This window comes from Capra hircus, unplaced genomic scaffold (genome assembly GCF_001704415.2).
Source record: "Capra hircus breed San Clemente unplaced genomic scaffold, ASM170441v1, whole genome shotgun sequence".
Classification (NCBI taxonomy): domain Eukaryota; kingdom Metazoa; phylum Chordata; class Mammalia; order Artiodactyla; family Bovidae; genus Capra; species Capra hircus.
In genome coordinates this window covers 1-26023 of record NW_017194824.1, presented here as the reverse complement: position 1 = coordinate 26023, position 26023 = coordinate 1, and the positions used below count along the sequence as shown (strand labels likewise).

General features: G+C 44.4%; 1 protein-coding gene across 1 annotated transcript; it reads left to right on the top strand.

Annotated features, from left to right (window-relative positions):
- Window positions 1-678: 678 nt before the first annotated feature.
- On the top strand, window positions 679-22975 carry LOC108634955 (phosphoinositide 3-kinase regulatory subunit 4-like; the record flags this gene model as incomplete). Its single annotated transcript, XM_018045272.1, has 5 exons — window positions 679-916; window positions 10887-11088; window positions 12978-13165; window positions 13891-14101; window positions 22881-22975. Coding segments are annotated over exons 1-5 (738 nt in total), but the record flags the coding sequence as incomplete, so codon positions are not given.
- Between the last annotated feature and the right edge of the window lie 3048 nt (window positions 22976-26023).

The following is a 26023-nucleotide window of genomic DNA, read 5'->3' as shown; positions in this document are numbered from 1 at the left end:
TTAGTTTAGCTGTGTGAATTTTATCCTAAATCTTCAGTTAGTTGAAATCATTGACGTTAAGTGTCGTACCGAAAATAGTTAAAAGATGTGAAAAGATATTCACTTAATTTTGTGGTTTAATCTTCCATCTTAACTCTTTAACAGTGGGCAGCATATGTTTTCTGCCTTTCAGTCTCAATTCATATTGCCTTGTGAATGAATTCATGAGTATTCAAATTTGATACGATCAGATCTTTGCCTGTAAATGAGTGTCAGTCAGGTGAGATCATTCCCTTCATCCAAGCCGCGACTTGGAGGAGAAACGCCTTCGCCGTTCCTTGCCCTGTGTGGTGGCTGTGCGTCCCTGGACCTCCGTCAGGTGGATGACATGGGGTCACAGTCTGCCGTGTGCTGCTGGGACTCGAGTCTCTGTCCTGTGGTTTTTAAGTCAGTCTCGTGAGTGAGGACGTGTCCCCCATCGTCAGCCCTGACTGAAAACATAAGAGTTTGAATCCCAAGGAAAGAGGGACCTGTTTTTGCCCCCTTACGGTATTGTTCATAGTTATGGGTGGGAATAGTATGACGTCAGAGTGTTCGCCTGGCTCAGTTTATGTCCCAGGACAGTCAGAGGCAACCTGATAGTAACATTTGTATAATCCCTGTATCAGTAGTGTTGTAAGGGAAACATTTGTTGATGTTAATAGTGGGAAACTCTTTATGAACATGGTATCTTGATAGTGTGGAACTCTTTATGAACGTGGTTGAATCCATGCCTTTTTTTTCCCTCTTAGCCCCCTTTCTGTGTCATCCCAACCTATAGATACGCTATGGTGCTGTGGGATTTATCACCGTGGTAGCTCACCAACTAAGCACAGCTGATGTCTACTGCAAACTGATGCCTTACCTTGATCCATATATTACTCAACCAATAATACAGGTATGCATGTTCCAGCTTGGAATCAATCCTCCCTTCCAACTGTGCCCCTTTAAGAAAGAGGTTTGGAGAGTCCTGTTTTTATTTAAACTTTTAAAGATTTAAATTGGACTACAGACTTCTCCCATTTCTTTCAAGGTAGTTAATGTTAATGAACAAACGCTCTGGAAGGTGAGAGGAGTCCAGGGAGCCGCTATGCTGTCCAGCATGTTGAGTGTAACGCAGCGCTCAGTGGCTCACCCTTTCTCCTTTTGTGCAGTGTCTGAAGCATCTTCTGTTAAGGGAAGTGTAGCAGGAATATATATTGATGGACCTGCTTTTGTTGTAAGTGTATAACTGATTTCAGCCCAAGTCCACATTGATAATAAATTGGAATCAGGCTTTTTCCAAAATTGGTTTTTAGAGCACTCACTGGTTCTGGTTTCTTTTTTTCTTTTATTTTAATCTCAAAACAACTGACCCCTCTTGCTCCCCACCCCTCCCCCACCCCTTCCCAAGCAGTGTAGCACCTGTAGGTCTTTGGTTTGTACAAGGCAATTATTTATCCAGCTTGTCAGTGTATATACCCTTCATTTTGCTGGACAGCCAGCTATCAAAATATTGATAGATATTTAAATTGAATGGACTTTTGAGAGGTGATTCTAGTTTGCTAAAGCATCCTAAAATACTCATTTTGCCTTTGCAAGTTCCTATTCCTCCCTAGCTTTCTCCTACTTTTATAAGCCCAGTGTGCTTTCCCTGTGGTTGGAGTAAATGACCTTGGATATCCTTTGCAAATAAGTGGCTGTGACTCCCTTCAGTCTTTCCTTTTCATAATAGATTAATCCAGTGTGGGGAATCATCATTCTTTCTTTCCTAGAGTTTGTAAAGTAAAATTTTCATCCTGAGAACAATTTATCTATCTGTGAAAGATGGATAATATTGCTAAAAATATGACCTCCTTTTTTGAAGTTTGTTAAGGCTTTCTTAGAAGCCAGGTCTAGAGATTGCTACTGCTTTGACTGCTAATTCTCTTTTGAGCCATAGAAGTTTGGCTCTTTGGAGAAGGCAGTGGCAGCCCATTTCAGTACTCTTGCCTGGAAAATCCCATGGACAGAGGAGCCTGGTAAGCCACAGTCCATGGGGTCACAAAGAGTCGGACACGACTGAGCGACTTCACTTCACTCACTTCTTTATCACTGGAGAAGGAAATGGCCATTCACTCCAGTATGCTTGCCTGGAGAATCCCATGGACAGGGGAGCCTGGCGGGCCGTGGTGCATGGGGTCGCAGAGTCAGACACGACTGAAGTGACTGAACAAGGAAGCAAGTTTGGCTCTTAAACTATTAATGAAAGAAAGGAGTGTTTCTGAGATTGAAAAATTGCATTCATTTGTAATAACTTTTAGTTGTGTTTCACTGAAATAAACCTGATATTTACGTGGTTTGTTAGAAATCTGCACCATTCTCCTTGTTTCTCAGAAATTGTTATTCGTGTTACTCTTTGCTTTTATCATTGTTGTATAGTTTGAAAGGCCAGGTTTAGGAGTTGAGAGACTGCTTATCTATATGCTTTACAGTTCTTACTTTTCTGCGGTTTGGATTAGACAAAAGATAACCTTTGTAGGCTGGTTTCTATCAGCCAGCTCACCAGGTAGTTAAATCTGTCTTAAAAAGTCCTCTTGGTTACTGTTGAACGCCTTTTATTATAAACGCATTGACAAGGAGAACATTCTTGGGGATGAAAAAAGAAGAGATTTTAAGAACTCTATGGAGAGAGTAATATTTTTTAGAAGTGGTTGAAGCTATTGGGAAAACCTGCTGACTGAGGGTGGCCTTGTGGCTGTTGGGCATCTTCTCTGGATTAGTACCTTTTGGCTGTTAGACCTGCGAACTTCAGATACTTCATAGATCTGGAAAGTCATCTGACATTTTGAGATCTAGAAAACTTGGGGTCTAAACTTTTCTAGTCTGGACATTGGTAGTATTCAAGTGTGATAGACACAGATGTGTACTCAGAGGCTAACAATGAATGAAGAAATACCTTCACTCTCTAAAGGTCACTGGTGTTCTTTTTTCTTCTAAGCAAAAGTTGCAGATGTTGATATCTCCCGTTTTCTTAGAAAATGAATGCCTATGTTAACTTTACACAGGTTGTATTTATTGAATTTGAAAACAGCTGTACTGTATGTTATATCTTTGGCTAATTCTTTTTATTTTTCTAATAGAGATTGAAAGAAAACTTGTTCTACTCAGTGTTTTAAAAGAGCCAGTAAGTCATTCTCTATTTGATTATGCTTTGAGGTCTAAAGATATCACTAGCTTGTTCAGACGTTTTCACATGCGTCAGAAGAAGTGAAACGGGTCTCTTCCTGACTGCCCTCCACCTGAGGATCCTGCCATAGCACAGCTGCTGCAGAAGTTGCTCTCACAGGTAGTATCACTTTTCCGGAATCTTACATTTAAATGCAGATGTTATAAAAACATGGAGGCATACATCTAGTGTGTAAGAATATTTTTGATTAAGTTGTAGCATAGCAAATGAGTCAATAAATCTGGTAGATAGGCATTTGCTTTGCGATCTAAGGCATACTGTGATGATGATAAGGCACCGGGTTGAGTTAAATAAGGAATCATGGGAGACCTAGTAAGTTTGCTTGTGGTTACTGGCTATATAAATGAGGGCAAAAGTAGATACAACCTTAGATTTAAGTATATTCCTGATTGTATTTCATATTTTGTCAAAAATATAAAGAAGTTCAGTTCGAAAAAAAAATTACAGAACACAAATGCAATAAAGAAAACTCTTGGTTTAATTCAGCTCAAATTTAGAGTCTTCGCTGCATGCAAGCAGGTAAAATGCTGGGACTCATAATGTGTCTTAGATCGAATAAACCCGCAGTTTACTGCTGTGTCTTGGAAATCTGTGGGTTTGAACCCTTGGTAACAAATCGCATTAGAAGTAGGAATCCTTGTTATTATGCTTGGCATTATTCACATCTAGACTCAGCATCCTGTTCTAGAGGGATGTGTGGATCCTAGGGAAGACGAAGTAGGAGTGTAACTGGTTAGAAAGAAAGGGTACGGTTCCTGAAAAGATGTCCGTGGGCCTTAAAGTGAATGCTTGGGGTCACCATGAATGAGTGACTTTTAAGTCTGTGGGGCATGATGGTTAAGAGCATGAGTATTGGTCACTGTCTTATCTAAGAGAAACGAAGAGGAGAAAACACCTGCTGTGGAGAGAGAATCGGTCCGCTTCGGGAGATAAATCCTTTCTCAGATTGATGCCTGTCACTGACTGTCTGGTGCTGTCTGATGCCCACATGTTGGTTTGGGTGATTGAACGCTGCAGTAGGCTTCTGTGGGATGCTGGTTAATAACCACCTTGGTTCTTTGAGGTCTGACTTTATCTGGAGACTTGAGCTGCCTCTGAAAGTCCCTTGCAAACCAGTGTTTCTGTTTCCTGTGTTTCAGAGGACTTCAATTTGATATGACTTGAATTGCCAGAGAGCTTGTTTCTTAGAGTTTTCTTTTAACCTTGGCTTGTACGTTAGATGTATTTTCCAGTTTATGGAAAATTGGGTATGGAATCACATTTTCTAGTTCTTTCTCCTGAGCAAGTAATTCTTATCCTATCAAAAAGATTTCCTCGTGCAATAAAAAGCACCCCAGTTTAGATGTTTCTTGGAGCGTGAATAGTGTGATTCTTTTGTATCCCTCTCTTCCATGCAAATCCTGTATATTAAGCTGAAATCTTCTATGCGGAAGTCTTCTCTTCCGTGTAAGTCATTAGTCATTTTGTGGAGCCGCCTTAGCTCCTGATTGTTGCTTGTCTCCCCGTGCAGTGGGTGTCAGTTTCCCGCTGCCCGGGGCAAAGGGAGGGCGAGGGGAGGGGCGGCGTCCATAGCCCTTCTGCGTCCTGCTGCTCCTCTTCCCAGCCCCGGTGCCCTGCGGGCTCCCCGGCGCCAGCCTGCACCCCTGGGGTCCCAATGGAAGCGCTGCACTCTGGCTGACTTGTGCTCCTGAGCCTCAGTGCTTGAGGTCCTCACTCATCTCCTTTCTGTGAGTGGAAACGGGGAACACGGAATCCCGTGTCGTATGCCGTTTCTGTGAATAATCTTAGGGGACTAGTCACAGATGGTCTCAGGAGACTCCTCAGGGGCAGGGATGCTCTGCTTCAAGGGCTAGGTGCTGCTGCCGGAAGGGACGGCAGGCTAGAGTCTCCGAGGCCCTGAGCTGCACAGCACGGCACCGGCTTCCCCGGCTTGAGAACACACAGTGAGTCTATTTTCTGTGTTGTGTGCCTGTCCTTGAAATAGGTTTGATGAGTAGATATTGGCATCATTTTGTTAGATAAGGAAACTGAGGCTCAGTGAGGGTAGTTAAGCTCCTATGCATGCATAGTTAGTGAATTACATTTCAAAGCTAATGTCGGAACCTAAACCTGTCTTCACTCTACATGCCTCCCCCAACCCCCGCCCCACCACTGCAAAGTGCCATCTTGCCTGTCAGAGTGCCCAGAGGATAAGGAACTAAAGCTGAGAGGCTTGCTGGGGTTTTATGTGGACTTAGGAAGAGGCCCCTGGGCTGCTCATCTCTTCCAGCCCTTTGCGAGTCTGTCTTTTTGGTCCCTGTGCTTCTGAGTTTGTTGGGATTCCTGGAAGAGGCCTGGAGCCAGAGGAGGCTTTGGAGGTGGGAACTGAGTCCTTGTCCTAATGTCAGGAATACAGAGGGGAGAAATTAGCCTCTGCAGAATTTACCCTCCTGCAGAATTCTTTTTATTTTTTTGGCTTGGGGTTCTTCAGGGCTCTTTTCTGTAGGACCACATGGGGACACTTGAGATACGGTGTGACTAACAGAGGCCTCTCCAGAGCAGCCTAGCATTGCTTCCCTGATATATTCAGAGTACCAGATAATAGACTTAAAGTACACTTCTGGAACATTACCTCTGTGGGAGTTGAAATCTGCCTGTCCTCCAGATTTACAGTAGGATTTCCCATCTGGAGGTAACACGTCAGGATTATTTTAGATTGATCTCATCAATAAGAGCTCCCTGTTTTTTTTTTATATTCATTTAATCAGATGCTAGAACAGATACTTTAATTAACATTTTAAACTTGTACATCTTTTTAACTAAAAGCATTTTGACTTGCTAGTATCTATGCATGGTGTAAAATTGAAAAGGTATATAAGAAGATATACAATAAAATGTAAGTTTTCGCCTAATCTCTGACTCCTGGCCATCCATTTTTCTTTCTCTCTTGATTGTGAATTTTATACTTTTGGGTGCTAAATCGCTTTACACTACACAGTTGGCCCTCTGTATCCACACATTCCACATCCATGAATTCAACCACCGTGGGTTGAAAATATTAAAAAAAAAAAAAAAAATTCCGGAAAGTTCTAAAGAGCAAAACTTGAATTTGCCTCATACTGGTAACTATTTACATATTATTTACATTGTATTTACAACTTGTTTTAAATAATATTGACATTGTTTTAGATATGATAAGTAATCTAGAGGTAATTTAAAGTATATAGGAAGGCGTTTGTCGGTTCCTTGCAAATACTGTGCTGCCATTTTATTGAGGGGATCAAGCATCTGGATTTCTTTGGGGGTCCTGAGGATGACTGTATAGTGTTGGATTTGTTCTACAGTGAAAGTTATTTGGAGTTGGTTTGATGATGTTAAGCCTTGGTTTTGAGCTTTGTTAGGGGAGATCCAGATCAGCCTGTGGTCAGTGGCCAGCTTAGCTCGATTCCTAGGGACTCGTGAGGACGTGATGCTCTGTGTGGTAAGAGGTCTCCCACTTCCGGCTGGTAGGAGCAGAGTGAGTGATCCCCGGCCTTGTCAGCTCTGGGGTTGTTTGGCTTGCTGCTTTCTGTTGCCTTTTCCTGGTCCCAGGTGTTGGTTCATACACATGTAGCTCAGCGCTCGGTGGGAGACTGGCGGCGCCCTGACCACAGCTCTGGCTTGGCAGGGGGTCTCTTTTCTTCAGGGCTCTGCCCCACGCTTGGCCATTTGGCTTCCTGGAACTCTGATTTGTCTCTTGAACATGGCTCTGATGAACTCTGAGTCCCCCCCACCATCACCCTCCTCATGCCATGGTCTGGAAACTCTCCAAAGAGTAAGCTGGGACAGTCATCGGACTCACCTTTATCTGGGGGAATCAGAGCCCTGTGCTTCCTGCTTTCCAGTGTCTGAAAAGTGTCATCTCATATTTTTTGTCTGGTTTCAGAGTTGTTTTAAATGGGAGGGTAAATCTTGTCCCTGTTATACATCATGGCTGGAAGCAGAAGTCTGACGGATATTAAGGGACTACACTTTTGCTGTAAACAATAGAATGTGAAAGACGAGATCTCTTCAAGAAAATTAGAGATACCAAGGGAACCGTTCATGCAAAGATGGACTCAATAAAGGACAGAAACAGTGTGGATCTAACAGAAGCAGATGATATTAAGAAGAGGTGGTAAGAATATACAGAAGAATAATACAAAAAAGATCTTCAGACCCAGATAGTCACGATGGTGAGATCACTAACCTGCAGCCATACGTCCTGGAGTGCAATGTTAAGTGGGCCTTAGGATGCATCACTACGAACAAATGCACTCAATATGCCAGCAGATTTGGAAAACTCACCAGGGGCCACAGGACTGAAAAGGGTCAGTTTTCATTCCAGTCGCAAAGAAAGGCATTGCCAAAGAATGCTCAAATTACTGCACAATTGCACTCAGCTCACACACTAGCAAAGAAATGCTCAAAATTATCCAAGTCAGGCTTCAGTAGTACGTGAACCGTGTACTTACAGATGTTCAAGTTGGATTTAGAAAAGGCAGAAGAACCAGAGATCGTTACCAACCTCCAATGGGTCATCGAAAAAGCAAGAGAATTCCAGAAAAACATCTGCTTCATTGATTATGCCAAAGGCTTTGACTGTGTGGATCACAATAAACTGTGGAAAATTCTGAAAGAGATGGGAATATCAGACCACCTTCCATACCTCCTGAGAAATCTGTATGCAGGTCAGGAAGCAACAGTTAGAACTGGACATGGAACAAAAGACTGGTTCCAAATGGGGAAAGAAGTATGTCAAGGCTGTATAGTGTCATCCTACATATTTAACTTCTATGCAGAGTACATCATGAGAAACGCTAGGCTGGATGAAGCACAAGCTAGATCAAGATTGCTAGGAGGAATATCAATAGCCTCCGATATGCAGATGGTACCACCCTTATGGCAGAAAGTCAAGAAGAACTAATGAGCCTCTTGATGAAAATGAAAGAGGAGAGTGAAGAAGCTGACTTAAAGCTTATCATTCAGAAAACTAAGATCATGGCATCCAGTCCCATCACTTCATGGCAAATAGAAGGGGAAACAATGGAAACAGTGAGAGACTTTATTTTCTTGGGCTTCAGAATCACTGCAGGTGGTGACTGCAGCCATGAAATTAAAGGATGCTTGCTCCTTGGAAGAAAAGCTATGACCAACCTAGACAGCCTGTTTAAAAGCAGAGACATTACTTTGCCAACAAAAGTTCGTCTTGTCAAAGCCATGGGTTTCCAGTAGTTATGTATTGATGTGAGAGTTGGGACTATAAAGAAAGCTGAGCGCTGAAGAATTGATGCTTTTGAACTGTGGTGTTGGAGAAGACTCTTGAGAGTCCCTTGGACTGCAAGGAGATCCAACTAGTCCATCTTAAAGGAAATCAGTACTGAATATTCATTGGAAGGACTGATGCTGAGGCTGAAACTCCCAATACTTTGGCCACCTGATGTGAAGAACTGACTCATTGGAAAAGACCGCGATGCTGGGAAAGATGTAAGGCGAGAGACGGGGACGACAGAGGATGAGATGGTTGGATGGCATCACCGATGCGATGGACATGAGTCTGAGCAGGCTTCAGAAGTTGGTGATGGACAGGGAAGCCTGGTGTTCATGGGTTCTCAGAGAGTCGGACATGACTGAGCAACTGAACTGAGCTGATTGTCCTTGTCAGGGTTTTTTCTTTTGTTTTGATGATGCATTCCTAGCATTTTTTTAATTGAGATATAGTTCATAGATAATTAGTGTTTAAAAGCATACACTTCAGTGGTTTTTAGTGTATTCACAAAGTTGTGAAACCATCACCACTGTCTAATTCTATAACATTTTCTATAATATGTGAAGTTGCTGAGTCGTGTCTGACTCTTTGGGGAAACACTCAGACAGTATGTAGTCTGCCAATCTGCCCCATCCCTGGGAGTCTCCAGGCAAGAATACTGGAGTGGGTAGCCATTCCCTTCTCCAGGGGATCTTCCTGACCCAGGGGGGTCTCCTGCATTGCATGCTGACTCTTTACTATCTGAGCTGCCAGGGAAGCCCCCCAGGACATTTCCGTCAGCCTGCAGGGGGCACCCTTGTGTGTCAGCAGCCGCTCCCTCTCTGGGTCGGCTCGGTGTTTCTGGGAGTGTGCCTGTCTTGGGTGTTCCGTGTAAATGGGGTCACACAGGGCGTAACTTTTGTGACTGGCTGCCTTTGCTGAGCAGAATCTGTCTAGAGCTCCATGGTCGGGGAGTCTCTCCACTCAGCCTTCTTTCTGGCCTTCCCTTGTGTGGACTGAAGCAGAGCTGTCCTTTCCTGTGAGCTGAAACGTAGGCTAAAAAGAGTAGAACTGTTAGCTGTGTCATTGTCTAAGCAGATTTTAGGAGAAATGTAAATAAATGAATTTCAGCTTAATATTGGAAAAAATTTGTCAAGGATGTTGTACAAGTATTATACTTTCATGTTATTTTATTTCACTATTTCTTAGCTTTTTGACTTTCTCGAGTTGATTTTCCTCTTGTGGCAGTGGATTGTGACTATTACTTTAAGCTCCAGTTTTAGAGGGATTTTAGATTGAGGCCTTAGGGAATTGCCATTTGATTACTTTTTTCATTTGCATAATCAAAACATTCTACAGGAGTTTGTGGAGGTTGGAAAGTCAAGAAAATGCAGAACTGCTCCAAGTACCAGAATGTTTACTTTGCACATCGAATTCATTATTTAAATGAGTATTCATTGGACTTCCCTGGTGGCTCAGCCGGTAAAGCCTCTGTCTACAATGCGGGAGACCCGGGTTCGAGCCCTGGGTTGGGAAGATTCCCTGGAGAAGGAAATGGCAATCCACTCCAGTAGTATTGCCTGGAAAATCTCATGGACAGAGGAGCCTGGCAGGCTGCAGTCTATGGGGTTGCAAAGAGTCGGACACGACTGAGCGACTTCCCTTCACTTGACTTGAAGTGGTTTGTCTTATGTGGATTAACTTACTGAAATTTTATAATAGTTTTAAAAGATGGGTGCTGGTAATTATCCTCATAGGTAAATAGAGGTCCAGAGACAGTGGGTGGCTTGCTCACGGCCGTACAGATTGTAAGTAGTGCAGCTGGAATTTGAACCGAAGTGGCCTGACTCTAGTCTTCCTGTTACCTGAACAATGCAAGTGTGTTGCTTCCATTTGCCTGTCAGTCCATGAGGCGTGTGTTCAGAATGCTCAGAGTGCTTCATGTGTCACAGAATGCCTTCCCAGCAGGGTCCCACCACATGTTCCAGCACATCTAGGGACAAAGTCCCAGTACACACGCTTTCTTTGGCTTCATACTGTACTTGCAGAATTTTTGTTTAGATTACTAAAGGTTTGTTTATTCAAAGTTATAGATTAAAGATCTACCAGACACTGTATGAAGTTCTTTGGAGATTTCAAAGGCGAATTATATTTGAATGTTGCCTTTTAGAAAGAATGTGAAGATATAAATCATGATACAAAGTAGAAAATGCCCAATAGAGGGCGAATGTCCTCGGAGATCAGAGTAATGTTCTGTATTGATCATTTCTTTTTCTCTTGCCTTTGCTTGCTTCATTTTACTGTTCTGACTCTTCAATTTTAAAATGAATGGTTTGACCCTTCAGTTGTTAGTCATTTTGAGGCCTCTTATGACTTGCAAAATAACCTAGGACATATGGTTTTATTTGTTTTTAGGGAATGACAGAGGAAGAGGAAGAGAAGCTTTTGGCTCTGAAAGACTTCATGATGAAATCGAACAAAGCAAAGGCCAATATAGTGGATCAGAGTCATCTCCATGACAGTAGTCAGAAAGGTGTAATTGATTTGGCAGCCTTAGGTATAACTGGGAGACAAGTTGATCTTGTTAAAACCAAACAGGAACCAGATGACAAGCGAGGTTAGTACATTTCTGTGTGTGCGTGTTAGCTTGTTATTATTAGTTGTTGCAAAAGTTCTTAGTAGTAAAACTAAGAAGTCACATTTCTCACATATAGAACTTTCAAATACAGTGAGTGAATGACTCCATTTATATTTAATAGCATGAAGGCTAAGGAGAGGAAAGGTGGAGAAGCGGACGTACAGTTGAGAAATTAAGTAACTTTCCAAATGGTGGATTTGTATGTGTGGAGTCAGAATTCAATCCAAAGTCTGACTCCAAAGCCTAGCCGCCTCCGTGGAAGTATATGATTGAAGGCAACGTTCTATTTTTTAATCCTTTAAGCACCAACCCAAGGTCAATAGTCTGTGTAGAATGAGGGTGAAGTTTCCTAGCTTGTTACTAGTGGGTAATGGCCAGTGAATTGAATAGTCTTGCCAAGGAGAGATGCATTCATGATTTGAAAGTGAAAGTGTTAGTCGTACCCATCATGCCTGACTCTGTGATCCCATGGACTGTATGTAGCCCACCAGGCTCCTTTGTACATGGAATTTTCATGATTTTCAGTGTTGAGATTTAAACCTTTTGGCTCTTATGACATTGACATTGATTGTGTAAGGGTTTTAAAATCTCATGCATTCTTCCCTTTCACCTTTTGTGGAGATATAGTCACTTCCAAGTACATGCCTTTTAAAATCCTTATATTCCAGCATCGGGCTTTCTCTGTGGTTGGGTGGTAAAGAATCCACCTGCTGTGCGGGAGACACAGGTTTGATCCCTGGGTTGGGAAGATCCCCTGGAGAAGGAAATGGCAACCCACTTCAGTGTTCTTGCCTGAAAAATCCCATGGACAGAGGAGCCTGGTGAGCTACAGTCCATGTGGCTGCAAAGAGTCAGACACGATTTAGCAACCTAACAACAGCATTCTAGTATCAGATTTTGAGGGCAGCTGATGAATTACTTTCAAAAAAGAAAAGACTTCTAACTGTTGAACTTGGAATAAACTATTTGCAACTTAACTATTAACGGTTTACATTTTTCCACAGGTGAGAGATGAGGTTGGTTTCTGTTTCACTGGCTATTCACCTTTTGCTATGCAGCCTGGTTCCTAACCGGCCACGACTTGGGGGTGGGGACCCCTGATTTATAGCCATAAAATGTAAAGCATTTATATAGTTGATAAGGAAAACCACAAGCTCCCGAGAGAAAAATAGTGAAGGATTTGAACATACAAGTGATAGAATAGAAATTCACATTTAAAAGGTAAACAATGAAATGAATGCAAATAGAAACAAGATGCCATTCTCTGCCTTTGTGACTAGTGAAGACTGATGATGCTTGTGTCAGCAAGTGGCAGGGAATGGGCATTTTCACTAAATTCACTGTTTTTGAGCTTATAAATGGAACATATTATTAATATGATTTTTTTTTTTTACTATTTGACTTATGTTTTCAGTTCTGGAAATTCCTCATAGAAACGCTGACAGACCTGTGAAGGAATATGCATAAGAATGCAGATGACCTTTCATTTCTTTTTTTCACCCCATGTAACTGACTCTGGATATAGAGAGGTCATATTTATCAGTGTAGTCAGGACATTTGAAAAAGTTATATTTTTTGTTGGTTCTTCAGATAAGGTGGTTCCTTGAAATTGAGCCAGCCTTGGACAACTAGGCAGCAGTTAGGTCTAATTACTAACACTACTGAAAGTGCATCTGTCCATCTGCCCTAGAGATGAAATGAGAACTAACATGTTTCTCTGTGAATGTAAATAAATCAGCCCTCATGAAGAACAAATAGCTCATGAGTCCGTGCTATCCCCCTTCCTCTGCCCCATGCACGCAGAGAGTAATACAAGCACGGATTTGTCATAGAGGCTTCCTTCAGATTATTCTGATCTTTTTTCATAGCTAGAAAACATGGGAAACAAGACTCAAATGTCAGTGAAGAGTGGAAAAGCATGTTTGGCTCTCTGGAACCACCGAGCATGCAGCAGGCCCTGCCTAAAGGGAGTGATCAGGAGGTGATGCCGGCTGGGAAGCCGCCTCGTTCCGAGTCCTCCGCTGCTATCTGCGTCCCTTTGTCGACTTCTCCGCAGGTATTGTCATCCGGCAGTAGCGCGCGTTTTGTCTGTGGATCTCATTCTACTGTTTTGGATGTTTAGAGGCTGTGTACTGTACCGGAAAAATCAGTACAGTGACTTGTCTTTTAGGAAGGACGTTTTTCTTTGCACGAGAGGTTTATCTTCATAGTCAAAGGGAAGTCTAGTATTGAAAGCACCAAATAAGGTGATCTGAAACTGGGGTGAAGACGTCATTATGAACTAGGATTCTACTCCTAGGCTGCAGTGAACCTTTAAAATCTTTTATTCTTCATTTAATATAGCATAGTTATATCTGTAAGATAGCAAAAATACTTCTGGGAAGAAAAGTCCCAAGTTTACTCTGTGTGAGAAATGTCATGATTTAGATATATTTGAAGTAAGATTTTTAATTTGCGTTAATTCTTCCCTAGGCAATTCTATTTTAATTGAATCAACTGATAAATTAAAATTCACTTTCTTTGTCTCAGTTAATGAGTATTTTTGTTTAATGTTATTGCTACACTGAGAATGTTTTTAAAATACGGAGATTTGGAATTAGTGGTTAAACTTTATTTTAATTAGATTTTCACTGAGAAAATATGTCCCTGTATTTAGATGGATTTAAAAATTGGTACATTAATAAGGACAAAAGTCTGGTGTAATAGAGAGAACGTGGGTAGATTTTAATCATCAAACAGACTTTACTTATGACACAGATACTTACTCTTTTGGTTTTGCAGGTTCCAAAAGTGACAAATGTCCAAAATAGAAAACCAACAGTACAGGTTTTCAGTAGCACAATTTTACCGTCCACTTCCCAGATCCGGATCACAACGTGTAAAGCTGAGCTTCAGCGGCTCATACAGCAGAAACGGGAGCAGTGCAGTGCCGAGAGGATAGCTAAGCAGATGATGGGAAACGCCGAGTGGGAGAGTAAACCCCCACCACCTGGTGCGTGTGCTGTTGAGGGGCGGTGGTATTCCAGCCCGGGTGCCTGGGCCTGGAATCCAGTGGAAGAAACTGGTGACAGTTACTGGCAGAGGAAGTGATCCCCAAGCTGTCACTTTGAAAGCCCACGATCCCTAATGTTCTTCCCAGGTGGTCCAGGGGCTGAGGCTCCACGCTCCCAGTGCAGGGGAGCCAGGTTTGCTCCCTGGTCCTGGAACTAGATCCTGCATACTGCACCTGAGACCCGGTGCAACCTAAGTATACATGTATATACAAAAGAAAGCCCACAGGAAGAGCCGAGAAGTGAGAAATCCCAGCTCGGTGCCTGTGGAGTTCGGGTCTTCTCGGCTCTGGCAGTGCCTGTAGGCCTGTCATCTGCTGTTCTCACTTGCCGGTGGCCCACGTTCCCCATTGGTAGTGCTGGGTTTTACCTGCTTAGTGCCTGCTTAGTGTAATGCCACTTTCCCACTAAATGTCAGACTTCCTTGAGTAAACTCTGGCATTCAACTTCTGAGGGGTTTAATAGCTATGAATTTCTTTAAAAAATAGGTAGAAACATTTGGAAAATAATGAGTGCTTTAAAAATAAACCAAAATCACCTATAACCAACCATCACTCAGCAATCATCAACATTAAGATTTTTGGAAAAACACTTCTGCATTCTGATAAAATTTAGAGAAACTTAAGAGAGATTTCAGATGGAAATTGTGGCTCAGTTGTGTTAACAGACATGCCCAGTGTTATGTGATGGAGCTCATCTCTGATATTGGATTGGCAGATTTTTAAAAACATTTTTAATGAGTTTCTGTATAGATTTTAATGATAAAAATGTATCTTGAAAACTGAGATGAAATATATGCTTATGGGTTAGTCGGTTCAGTCGCTCAGTCGTGTCTGACTGTGACGCCATGGGCCACAGCACGCCAGGCCTCCCTGTCCATCACCTACTCCCAGAGCTTGCTCAAACTCTTGTCCATTGAGTTGGTGATGCCATCCAACCATCTCATCCTTTGTCATCCCCTTTTCCTCCTGCCTTCAATCTTTCCTAGCATCAGGGTCTTTTCAGATGAGTGAGTTCTTTGCATCAGGTGGCCAAAGTATTGGGTAGAGATTGAAAAACCACATGAGTTCCCACAGACTTCCATTGTGAGTGTAGGAAAAATGCCAGTGGAGACCAATGATTTAAAGACTTACAGAAATCTTAATAAGTGGTCTTTTGAGTCACATAATTTTTTTTTTCTTTTAAGAAAAATACCCTGGAATGTTTGTTTCTAAAATACAGTTCAATATGGTTTATCAGTCCGGCTTTAAAAACAAAAACTGTCGATCACACACTGTCTATTTGACTATAGAATCTGTCTTTATAAGTGGCATTTTATACTTAAGTGAAGCTATACGTTTTATTCTGTAATCCCAGGAAAGGTATCAGATTTTGTGGTTCATGAAATGTGCCATGACTGTTGGACTTTTGATGTTTTTTCTTTCCACACTTGAGTGGTTTTGTGAAATAGATTTTCTCTTGGGGGAAATGTTCAACCTAGCCTGCTCTATTATCTAGACTTCATGGCAGAGTGTTTTTGAGTATTCTCAAATCCAGCATATCCTCCCTGGAAATCACACTCAGCTGTTCTTTCCATGCATGTGAGCTAGAGATGCAGGGGGAATGGTATTTTTCTGCTGACTTGTGCCAGGTTCGGCAATGGTCTTGGTTTCCGCTTTGTTTCTTGGTAAAAGAAATGAGTTGATTTTAAGATGACGTTGTTACTCAGCAGGCATAGATCCTTCAGTATAGCTTTTTCTAAAAAATTATTTATTTTTAACTGGAGGATGATTGCTTTACATTACTATATTGACTTCTGGTTGCAAAAAGATATGACACTGAAATATGAACTCTCCAGGTTGGTAGGTGCCCATTATGCTACTGGGGAAGAGCAGAGAAATAACTCCAGAAGGAATTAAGAGGCTACGCCAAAGCGGAAACAACTCCCAGTTGTGGATATGACTGGTGGTGAAACTAAAGTCCGGTGCTGTAAAGAACAACATTGCATAGGAAGCTGGAATGTTAGGTCCGTGAATCAGGGTAAATTGGAAGTGGTCAAACAGGAGATGGCACGAGTGAACATTGATATTCTAGGAATCAGTGAACTAAGATGGACTGGAATGGGTGAATTTAACTCAGATGACCATCATCTCCGGTGCTGTGCCTGCGGACATGCCCTGTGGAACACTCCAGGTCCTGAATCTAGAAGCGCAGCCCCCTCTGTAGGAGTTCCAGACAGGACGCAGACACCAGGGGGCACCATCACGCACTCCCACTTCTGTATCCACTCACAGCCAGCGGGAGGTGGAGAGGAGCCATAGCCCAGGGCTTTAGCTGATTACCCTCCTATTCAGGACTTGCCAGGTGGCTCAGCAGTAAAAAAGTCCGCTGCCAAGGTAGGAGATTCGGGTTCGATCCCTGTGTCGGGCACATCCTGTGAAGGAGGAAATGGCCTCTCACTCCAGTATTCTTGCCTGGAACATGCCTGTGGGCAGAGGATCCTGGAGGGCTACAGTCCATAGGATCGCAAACGGTCGGACTTGGCTGAGTGCCTGAGCACATCCTATTTTGGACTTCATCTGTCATAGGTAAATCCTGACTACATGTCTTTGTTCCTGAATTTTACTTTCAGGAGAAAAGGTAAAGATCGGTCAAATGAACTGATGCAAGGGATTCTGTAAAAGGAAAGAAAATATCCTTGCAGGGTATGACAGAAGCAAGTCAGCATGGAAGACCTCAACTTAAATCGAATGTCCTCATGGGCCTGCATGTTCAGTGACTCAGTTGTGTCCAACTCTCTCTGACTCCTTGCAACTGTAGCCGCCAGGATCCTCTGTCCATGGGAACTCCCAGGCAGCAATCCTGGAGTGTGTTGCCGTTTCCTCCTCCAGGGGCTCTTCCTGACCCAGGGAATCCAACCCTTGTCTTGTGTCTCCTGCATTGGCAGGTGGATTCTTTACCGCTGTGCCACCTAGGAAGGCCAATGCGCTCAGAAACAACGCTATTTACACGTTTGTGTTAAGTGAGTTCTGGAAAGAAAATAAAAGATATTTGAATTTGCGGGAGGAGAGGAGGTTTTGAGTGCTAATCCCCATGTCACTGGGATTTCTGGACCACCCATTTGTGGGTAAGGGCAGTGTGACTTACTGTCCTGGCTGTGACCTTGGCATAGTGGCTTTGGAGCCAGACACACTGGGTGTGATTACAGGAGGAGGAGGGGGAGGATGGGACGAGGAGGGAGGAGGCGATGAAGACAGGGAGCAGGGGAGGAGGAGGAAGGGGAAGCAGAGGAGGGGTGGAGGACGAGGGGGAGGATGGGAGGAGGAGGGGGAGGAGGGAGGCAAGGGGGAGAAGGAGGAAGGGGAAGAAGGGGAGGCTCAGGGGGAGGAGGGAAAGGAAGGGGAGAGGGGAGGTCGAGGGGGAGGAGGGGAATGGGGAGAAGAGTGGGGAGAGGGGAAGAGGAAGGGGAGGGGAGGAGGGAGAAGGGGAGAAGAGGGGGAGGGGAGGAGGATTGATGGATTTCATTCCATTTAGAAATTCCACACACATACCTAGAAAGTGACTTTATTACTTGTAGTATAAACGGAACAACCATGGGAGACTGCGGACAGCACCTGCTGTGTCCAGCATGAGTGCCTGTTTCTGAATGATTCTATGTCTCGCCATCTGCCGTATGGTGACTCACCTCACAGGCCAAATGCCCAAAGCGAAGTTGCTCAGTTGTGTCCAACTCTTTGCGACCCCGTGGACTGTAGCCTCCATCTGTGGGATTTTCCAGGCAAGAGTACCGGAGTGGGTTGCCATTTCCTTCTCTGGGGATCTTCCCGACTCAGGGATGACCAAACCACATATGAAATGCAGTGGAGAAAAATTTTTAATTAAAAAACAATGCCCTATTGATTTTTATGCTTTCCTGTAAATTGATATCAACTTTCGTCTAGTAAAGGAGCACCTCAAACCAACTCTAGAGTTGGATTAGAGTCATTTTTCTCAGGAAAGTCACCTCCTCCAGCGTGGGATTTATGACCCCGGAGTTCCCAGACTGGTTGTGTGTGCGTGTGTGTGTCTCGTCAGGGAAGTTGTGTATATGAAAAATTACCACGGAATCTTTTCCAGGGACATAGAATATTTAAAAATGCTATCAAAAACTGAACAAAACTTCTTAGACTTGTGGTAAGTAGACTTGTGTTTAAGTGATGTAAAACTAAAATTTCAAGAAGTACAGGAAGACAGCGTCGTCTTTTACTTCTGTAGAGATGCGGCAATTATTGTGTTGTGTTGTCCTTTACACACGTATCTGTCTGATAAAATTGGGTTCTCACTTCCCTTTGGCTTCCCCGGCGGCTCAATGGTGAAGAATCTGCTACTGCAGGAGGTGCAGCTCCCGCCCTCGGGTGGGGAAGAACCCCTGGAGCAGGAGACGGCAGCCCACGCCAAAATGCTTGCTGGGAAATTCCACAGACAGAGGAGCCTAGCAGGCTACAGTGCACGGGGGCTCAAAGAATCAGATACAACTGAGCGACTCAACTGCAACAATATTAATTTTACATTTTATTTATTCAGTACATCTTTTGTATTGAATGGATGTTTTACAGTAAACTGGAAAATTCACATAAATGTTTTGAAATAGCTCTACATTTCAAAGAAATACTATGTTTGCTCTAGGTATCAAAGGGAGACAACACTCAGATACTACAATAGAAAATATGATTACATTCAGTGTAAAAGCATAGGACAAATACAAATAGAGCCTAAATACAATTTTGTGGAAAAACAAAATACATAGATACATGTACACACACCTTAGAAAATAATTAGCCTTGATGCAACACGTGTGTGATTTCTGATTTCTTCTGCATAAGAGGGAGGAAATAAAGAGGATAGACAAACAGGAGAGGCAAGGGAGGAAAAGAGAGGAAGAAAGCAGCAAAGAGAGGCAGGAGAGGGAAGGAGGCAGGAAGGTCTCAGGGGTGGGAGGGGAGCGGAAATGCTCCTGCCGCTTCTTTAAATGCCACCCCACAAGAGGGGCTGGAGAAGCACAACCAACCCAAAACCTTTTCTGCAATACTCTAGCTCTACTGTCTTTTCCCTTCTTTTTCACTGTTCACTAGCTCAGTAGTGTCAGACTCTTTGCGACCCCATAGACTACAGCATATCAGGCTCCCTGTCCTTCACCATCTCCTGGAGTTTGCTCAAACTCCATTGAGTCGGTGATGCCATCCACCATCTCATCTCCTGTTGCCCCCTTTTCCACCTGCCGTCAATCTTTCCAGCTTCAGGGTCTTCTCCACTGAGTCAGATGCTTCAGTCCATAAAGAGTCCCAGACCTCTTTAGGGGCCAAGAGTTTCAACTCCATGTCACACATTTTAGGGCTAGCTGGGCACTCGGGAGATCACGGTCATTGCTTCAGCCCACATTGGATCCTTTTTAAAGATCGACCACGTGACCTTGCAGGCTTGGGTCTCACTGCCCTGAAAAGGGCCTGACTTCCCTCAGGAGGGTTTGCTGCACACACCCCACAGGATGCACCAGGGGCTCTTGAACCCTGGAACTGTCAGGACCCTTGCAAGGGTCTCAGGTGCCAGTTCCCTTGCTTCCGTGTCCAGTAAAGGAACTGAGGATGAGATGCTAGGCAGAGTCCGAGACCCTGATTAGGAGGCTCTGAGCGTGGGCATGCCAGAGAGATACTAGGAGAGACAGACATGGTGAAGGGGATTCAAACAGGGCAAACTGAGCCTCTACACCCTTCCCACTTCTAAGATGACTCTGTGGGTTACAGATCCACTCAGGGGCTGGAAAATGGGAAGCATGGGCTGCAAATGGCAGGACCACGCTAGGAAACCAGCCCACGTCACCACACCACCTGGGAACAGAGTCCCCTTGTACCAGGGACACAGTAAGAACGTGCTGGCTCCATGGAACCTATGCACATGTAAGATGCTGACATTCAGGTTGATTCCTCCTGAGCTGCTGGCGCCGGAGTACTAGTCTCACAGCTAGCACCTGGTGGCAATGCCCTCCAGTCCTGGGCTCTGCCAGCATAGGTGAGCACACACAAGGGAGGGGGAGCCTCAGAGGAGGGTGGGCACCTGGACTTTGGGGACAGACCCAGGTTTTCTCTGTTGCAGGAGTCCACGGATCAGACCTCAGCCAAGAAGAGGCCCCACCACTCTGCCCCTGTGTGCCCTTGTGTACAGAAAGGGCCGTACCCTGGCCCTGCTCTGACCCCCTAGGTTTGCTGTAGGGCCAGATGCACCTAGAGTGGCCTGCTCCAAGCTGAGATCAGCAGTTTCCACCTCCCCCAAGGCCTCTGTAGGGGATTAGCTCCCTCTCTGTTTCAGAGCATTTAGGGAGAAGTGTTTCCTAGATCCTGGCTGGCTTCCCCTCCCCCAGCTTAGCTATCCCCTGGACAGATCCATGCCCCCGACCACTCCCCTCCCTGAGCTCCTGGGAGACTGGGGAGGAAGGGAATCCCGACGTCCAGACAAAGAAGGAACCAGCAAACGGCCATCCCCCAGTCCAGGGCTCGGAGGGTGACCTGAAGGGCGTCCCTGACGATGCTGACTGCAGTGTGTCTCTAGCACGTCCAGAAGAGGAGCAGCAAGCGACAGCAACACACACGAGAGGAGATGAGGCAGAGGAGGGAAGAGCTCCCAGGACGAATCTCAAGTCTTCACACTGTAGAAGCGTCCCTGGGGTGTGAAAATTCACAGCTGGAAAGAGAGATTCAGCAAAGCCTGCCTGATTTACATGACAGGCATGTGATGCAACTTCACAGAAGACTGTTGAAGAAAGAATCGCGCTGCTTGGAGTCCAAGAAGAAACTGCTCAGCATCTGTAGAGAGCTGAAATCCGTGTGTCAGATCCACAACCTCTCCAAGAAGAGAGCTGGAGACCTGAGCGAAGCATTGGAGACAACCGCTGCCTGCCATCGCCAGGAGGTGCGCCTCTGTGAGGAAAGAGCTCAGGAAAGCTGGGTGGCGGCCGTGCGGATGGAGAGAGCGCTCAGCGAGCTGACCCGAGAGAATGCTGCCTCAGGCAGCTGCTGGCCCAGGTCGAGTTCAACTCCCAGCTCTCCCCGAGGGGCCTTCATGTTCCTGCTGCTCCACCCACAGCCCACAGGGGCCCGCAAGTGGTCAGGGGAGCCCCTGGGTCACGAGGCCACCCCCGGCGAGGGGGAGGGTCCAGCCCTGAGGACGCAGGGGCCCGAGGTCACCTGCAGGCTCAACTCAGCCACGAGCCGGGTCCCGACACTCACGACCAGGACACAACATCAGCTTGTGTTTTTCCTGTTTCAATGTAGGACACAACATCAGCCTGTGTTTTTCCTGTTTCAAGTAGGACACAACATCAGCCTCTGTTTTCCCTGTTTTAAGTTGTCTCTGTTTTTCTCTTTAATTTTAGCTACTGTAACTTAATCCATTGTTTTTCTCAAGTAGATAAAGCATTATAGTTTGTAAGATTTTTTTCTATTTTTCATTTACTTGTATTTCTGTTGAAAGTAATTTTGATCTGTGCTTTTTTTATGAGTTGTTACTGTTAGGGACCAAACGACGGTCTCTAGGACCTGAGTCATGTTTCCCAAAAAGAGACAGGATATGCGCTCATCCTGCCTGGCCAATCATGTAACGCCAGCTACTCCTGTAACAGACAAAGAACTGCCTGTATATAAGCCGCCATACTCCTTTGTTCGGGGCTCTTGTTGGATTCCCTTGTGTGGGATGAGACTTGAGCCCTAGCGCGCTAGTGATAAACTCCCTTCTTGTTTTCGCATTACTGTGGTGGACTTGCTCTCTCGGTCGGTTCGGAGATACAGGCTCGGAGCATAACATCTGGGGGGCTCGTCCGGGATCTCCGTCCCGCTGGGAGGACAACTCTCCTGGTAGAAGGGAGTAACCTCGTTAGGAGATAAGAGCTCTGAGCACCGGTGCTAACGTTGCAGAAGCCCAGATTAAGCCTGGGACCTGGTATTGTACTGGGAGGCATCTGGCTGTAAAGTGCAGAGGCCAAGTCAGCGTAAGGCCAGGGCCTGGTTTCGTGCTGGGAAGGCAGCTGGCTCTGGTTACTGGATTAAGTCAGCGTAAGGCCGGGGCCTGGTTTCGTGCTGGGGAGGCAGCTGGCTCTGGTTACTGGATTAAGTCCAGCGTAAGGCCAGGGCCTGGTTTTGTGCTGGGGAGGCAGCTGGCTCTGGTTACTGGGTTAAGTCCAGCGTAAGGCCGGAGCCTGGTTTCTTGCTGGGGAGGCGGCTGGCTCTGTGAACATCCTGCAGGTAAGATTGGAGTGCATTGTCGGTGGCCACCTTGCGTTTGTTATCTGTTTGTCTATTTGTGGTGTCTGCGTTGCTCTTTGTGTGCTCTGTTGGCTCCCCAGTGTCCTTTCTGTGATCATGGGACAAACAACTTCTTCTCCTTTGTCTCTTATGATTAACCACTTCTCTGATTTCAAGTCTAGAGCACAGAATCTATCATTGCTGGTGAAAAAAAGCAAGTTAGTAACTTTTGTTCTGCCGAGTGGCCTGCTTTTGATGTCAGCTGGCCACAAGAAGGCACCTTCAGCCTGCCTACTATTCAAGCGGTCAGAGAGAAGGTGCTCACCCCCTACCGTTCAGGACACCCAGCCAGACCAAACTCCATACACTTTAGTCTGACAGGACCTGGTGGAAAACCCCCTGGCCTGGGCTAAAACCTTTTGTTTTTCAGCCCCTCACTTCCCTTCCCTCTTCCCTGCCCTTGCTTCCACAGGTTCCACAGGTTTCATCGGGAGAAGCCAAAAAGAGAACCAAGCCTTCATCTCCTCCCAGAAAAAGGGGGCCCCACCTAGGGAACTCGGAGAAAAGGCAAAAAAAAATGGCTGGCGTAGCGGAAGAAGACCTGGAGGTTCCCTCCTCCACCGTTCATGCGTTTCCGGTCCGGGCGGGGCCAGCCAGAGAGGGTAGAGAATGGACATATCAGTACTGGCCCTTCTCCACTAGTGATTTGTACAATTGGAAAACCCAGACTCCCTCCTCTGAAAAACCGCAGGGTCTTATTGATCTTTTAGAGTCTATCCTGTTTACTCACAATCCGACTTGAGATGATTGTCAGCAACTGTTACAGGTACTTTTTACTACAGAGGAGAGCAAATGGATCCTGTCAAAAGCCCGGAAAAATGTGCCAGGGGTGTATGGGAGGCCCACAATAGAGCCTAACCTCATTGAGGAGGGGTTCCCCTTGGTGCGACCCAACTGGGACTTCAAACGCGCTGAAGGTAAGGAGCGTCTCTGAGTGTACCGTCAGACTCTCATGGCTGGCCTTAGAGGGGCTGCCAAAAAGCCAACTAATGTGGCCAAAATAAGTCCAGTGAGACAACAGCCAATGAGAGCCCAGCAGCCTTCCTGGAAAGGATAATGAAAGCTTTTAGACAGTATACCCCTATAGACCCACAGGCAGATGAGTCATGAGCGGCAGTTTATGTTAACATTTGTAAATCAAGCAGCCCCAGTATTAAAAAAAGTTACAAAAGATAGAGAGGTTAAATAAACAATGCATTGCAAGATCTAGTGAGGGCAGCCGAGAGAGTTTTAATCATAGAGAGACCCCAAAAGAGAGAGAGGACCGCATTAGAAAAAAAAAAAAAATTAGCGCTGAAGAAAACCGTAAAAAATCAAAAAGAGCTGACCCAGATATTTTTTTGCTGGGGTTGAAAACAAAAACAGGTTCCAGAAAGGAAAAAAATTGGACTCAAAAACTGAAGAAAAAACGACAAGGCGTAAGCTTGAGAAAAACCAATGTGCGTTTTGTAAAGAGTTTGGACATTTGAAAAGATAAATGCCCCAAGAAAAATCTAAAAGAGGGGCCCAAGAACCCCAAGAACGAGACTCCCTCCCTAGACAGTCATATCCTCTACGCAGGTGAGGATAGCGACTACGGGGGTCAGGGCTCGAAGCCCCTCCCCAAGTCCTGGGTAACTATAAATGTGGAGGGGAAACCGGTTGGCTTCATGGTGGACACAGGAGCCCAATACTCAGTCTTTTTTTTTTTTTTTTTAATTTTTTATTTTTTTTTTTAAATTTTAAAATCTTTAATTCTTACATGCGTTCCCAAACATGAACCCCCTCCCACCTCCCTCCCCACAACATCTCTCTGGGTCATCCCCATGCACCAGCCCCAAGCAAGCTGCACCCTACGTCAGACATGGACTGGCGATTCAATTCTTACATGACAGTATACATGTTAGAATTCCCATTCTCCCAAAATCATCCCACCCTCTCCCTCTCCCCTCTGAGTCCAAAAGTCCGGTATACACATCTGTGTCGTGTCTTTTTTCCTGTCTTGCATACAGGGTCGTCATTGCCATCTTCCTAAATTTCCATATATATGTGTTAGTATACTGTATTGGTGTTTTTCTTTCTGGCTTACTTCACTCTGTATAATTGGCTCCAGTTTCATCCATCTCATCAGAACTGATTCAAATGAATTCTTTTTAACGGCTGAGTAATACTCCATTGTGTATATGTACCACAGCTTTCTTATCCATTCATCTGCTGATGGACATCTAGGTTGTTTCCATGTCCTGGCTATTATAAACAGTGCTGCGATGAACATTGGGTACATGTGTCTCTTTCAATTCTGGTTTCCTCGTGTGTATGCCCAGAAGTGGGATTGCTGGGTCATAAGGTAGTTCTATTTGCAATTTTTAAAGGAATCTCCCAAGCTGCTTCTCCATAGTGGCTGTACTAGTCTTGCTCCCAGCCAACAGTGTAGGAGGTTCCACTTTCTCTCACACCCCTCCAGCATTTATTGCCTTGCAGATTTTTGTGGACTCGCACAGCCATTCTGACTGCGTGTGAAGTGGTACCTCATTGTGGTTTTTGATTTGCATTTCTCTAATAATGAGTGATGTTTGAGCATCTTTTCATTGTGTTTTAGCCATCGTATGTCTTCTTTGAGAAATGTCTATTACGTTTCTTGCGCCATTTTTTGATTGGTCGTTTATTTTTCTGCGAATTGAGCTGCAAAGTTCCTTGAGTATATTTTTGAGATTATGTTTTTGTCAGTTTTGGTCATTTGCTATTATTTTTTCCCACATTCATGAAGGCTGTGTTTTTCAACTGCTTGCTTAATATTTTCTTTGTTGTACAGAAGCTTTTATTTTAATTTAGAATCCCATTTGTATTATTGTTCTGCTTGTTTATTTCCAGATTCTGGAGGTGATCATAGAGGATCCTGCTGTGATTTATGTCTGACAGTGTTGCCTATGTTTCTCTCTAGGGTTTTATAGTTTCTATCTTACATTAGATTCTTAATCCATTTTGACGTTCTATTTTGTTGGACGTGTGTAGAAATGATCTAGTTTCATTCATTTAGCAATGGTTGACCAGTTTTCCCAGCCCACCTTGTTAAAGAGATTGTCTTTACTCCATTGTATAATCTTGCCTCCTTGTCAAAGATAAGGTGTCCATATGTGTGGATTTATCTCTGGGCCTTTCTATTTGTTCATTGATTCATATGTCTGTATTTGGTGCCAGACCATACTTTGCTTGATGCACTGTGGCTTCTAGTAGCTTAGAGTGCCTGAAGGTCAGGCAAGTTGATTCCTCCAGTTCCATTCTTCTTTCTCAAGATTGCTTGGCTATTCGAGTTTTTGTATTCCATACAAATTTGAATAAAGAAAAAAAAAAATATTTCTCTAGGTCTGTGAAGAAATGTGGCGTACTTGACATGATTGTCATTGAATTTGTAAATTGCTTTCGTAGTAACTCAATTTTCACTAATATTGATTCTTACCGATCCTAATGAACCATCGGTATGTCTCCATCTATAGTGTCCATCTTTATTTCTTTCATCTAGTGTTTTATAGTTCTATATATGGTCTTAGTTATCTTTAGCGTAGATATATTCCCCCG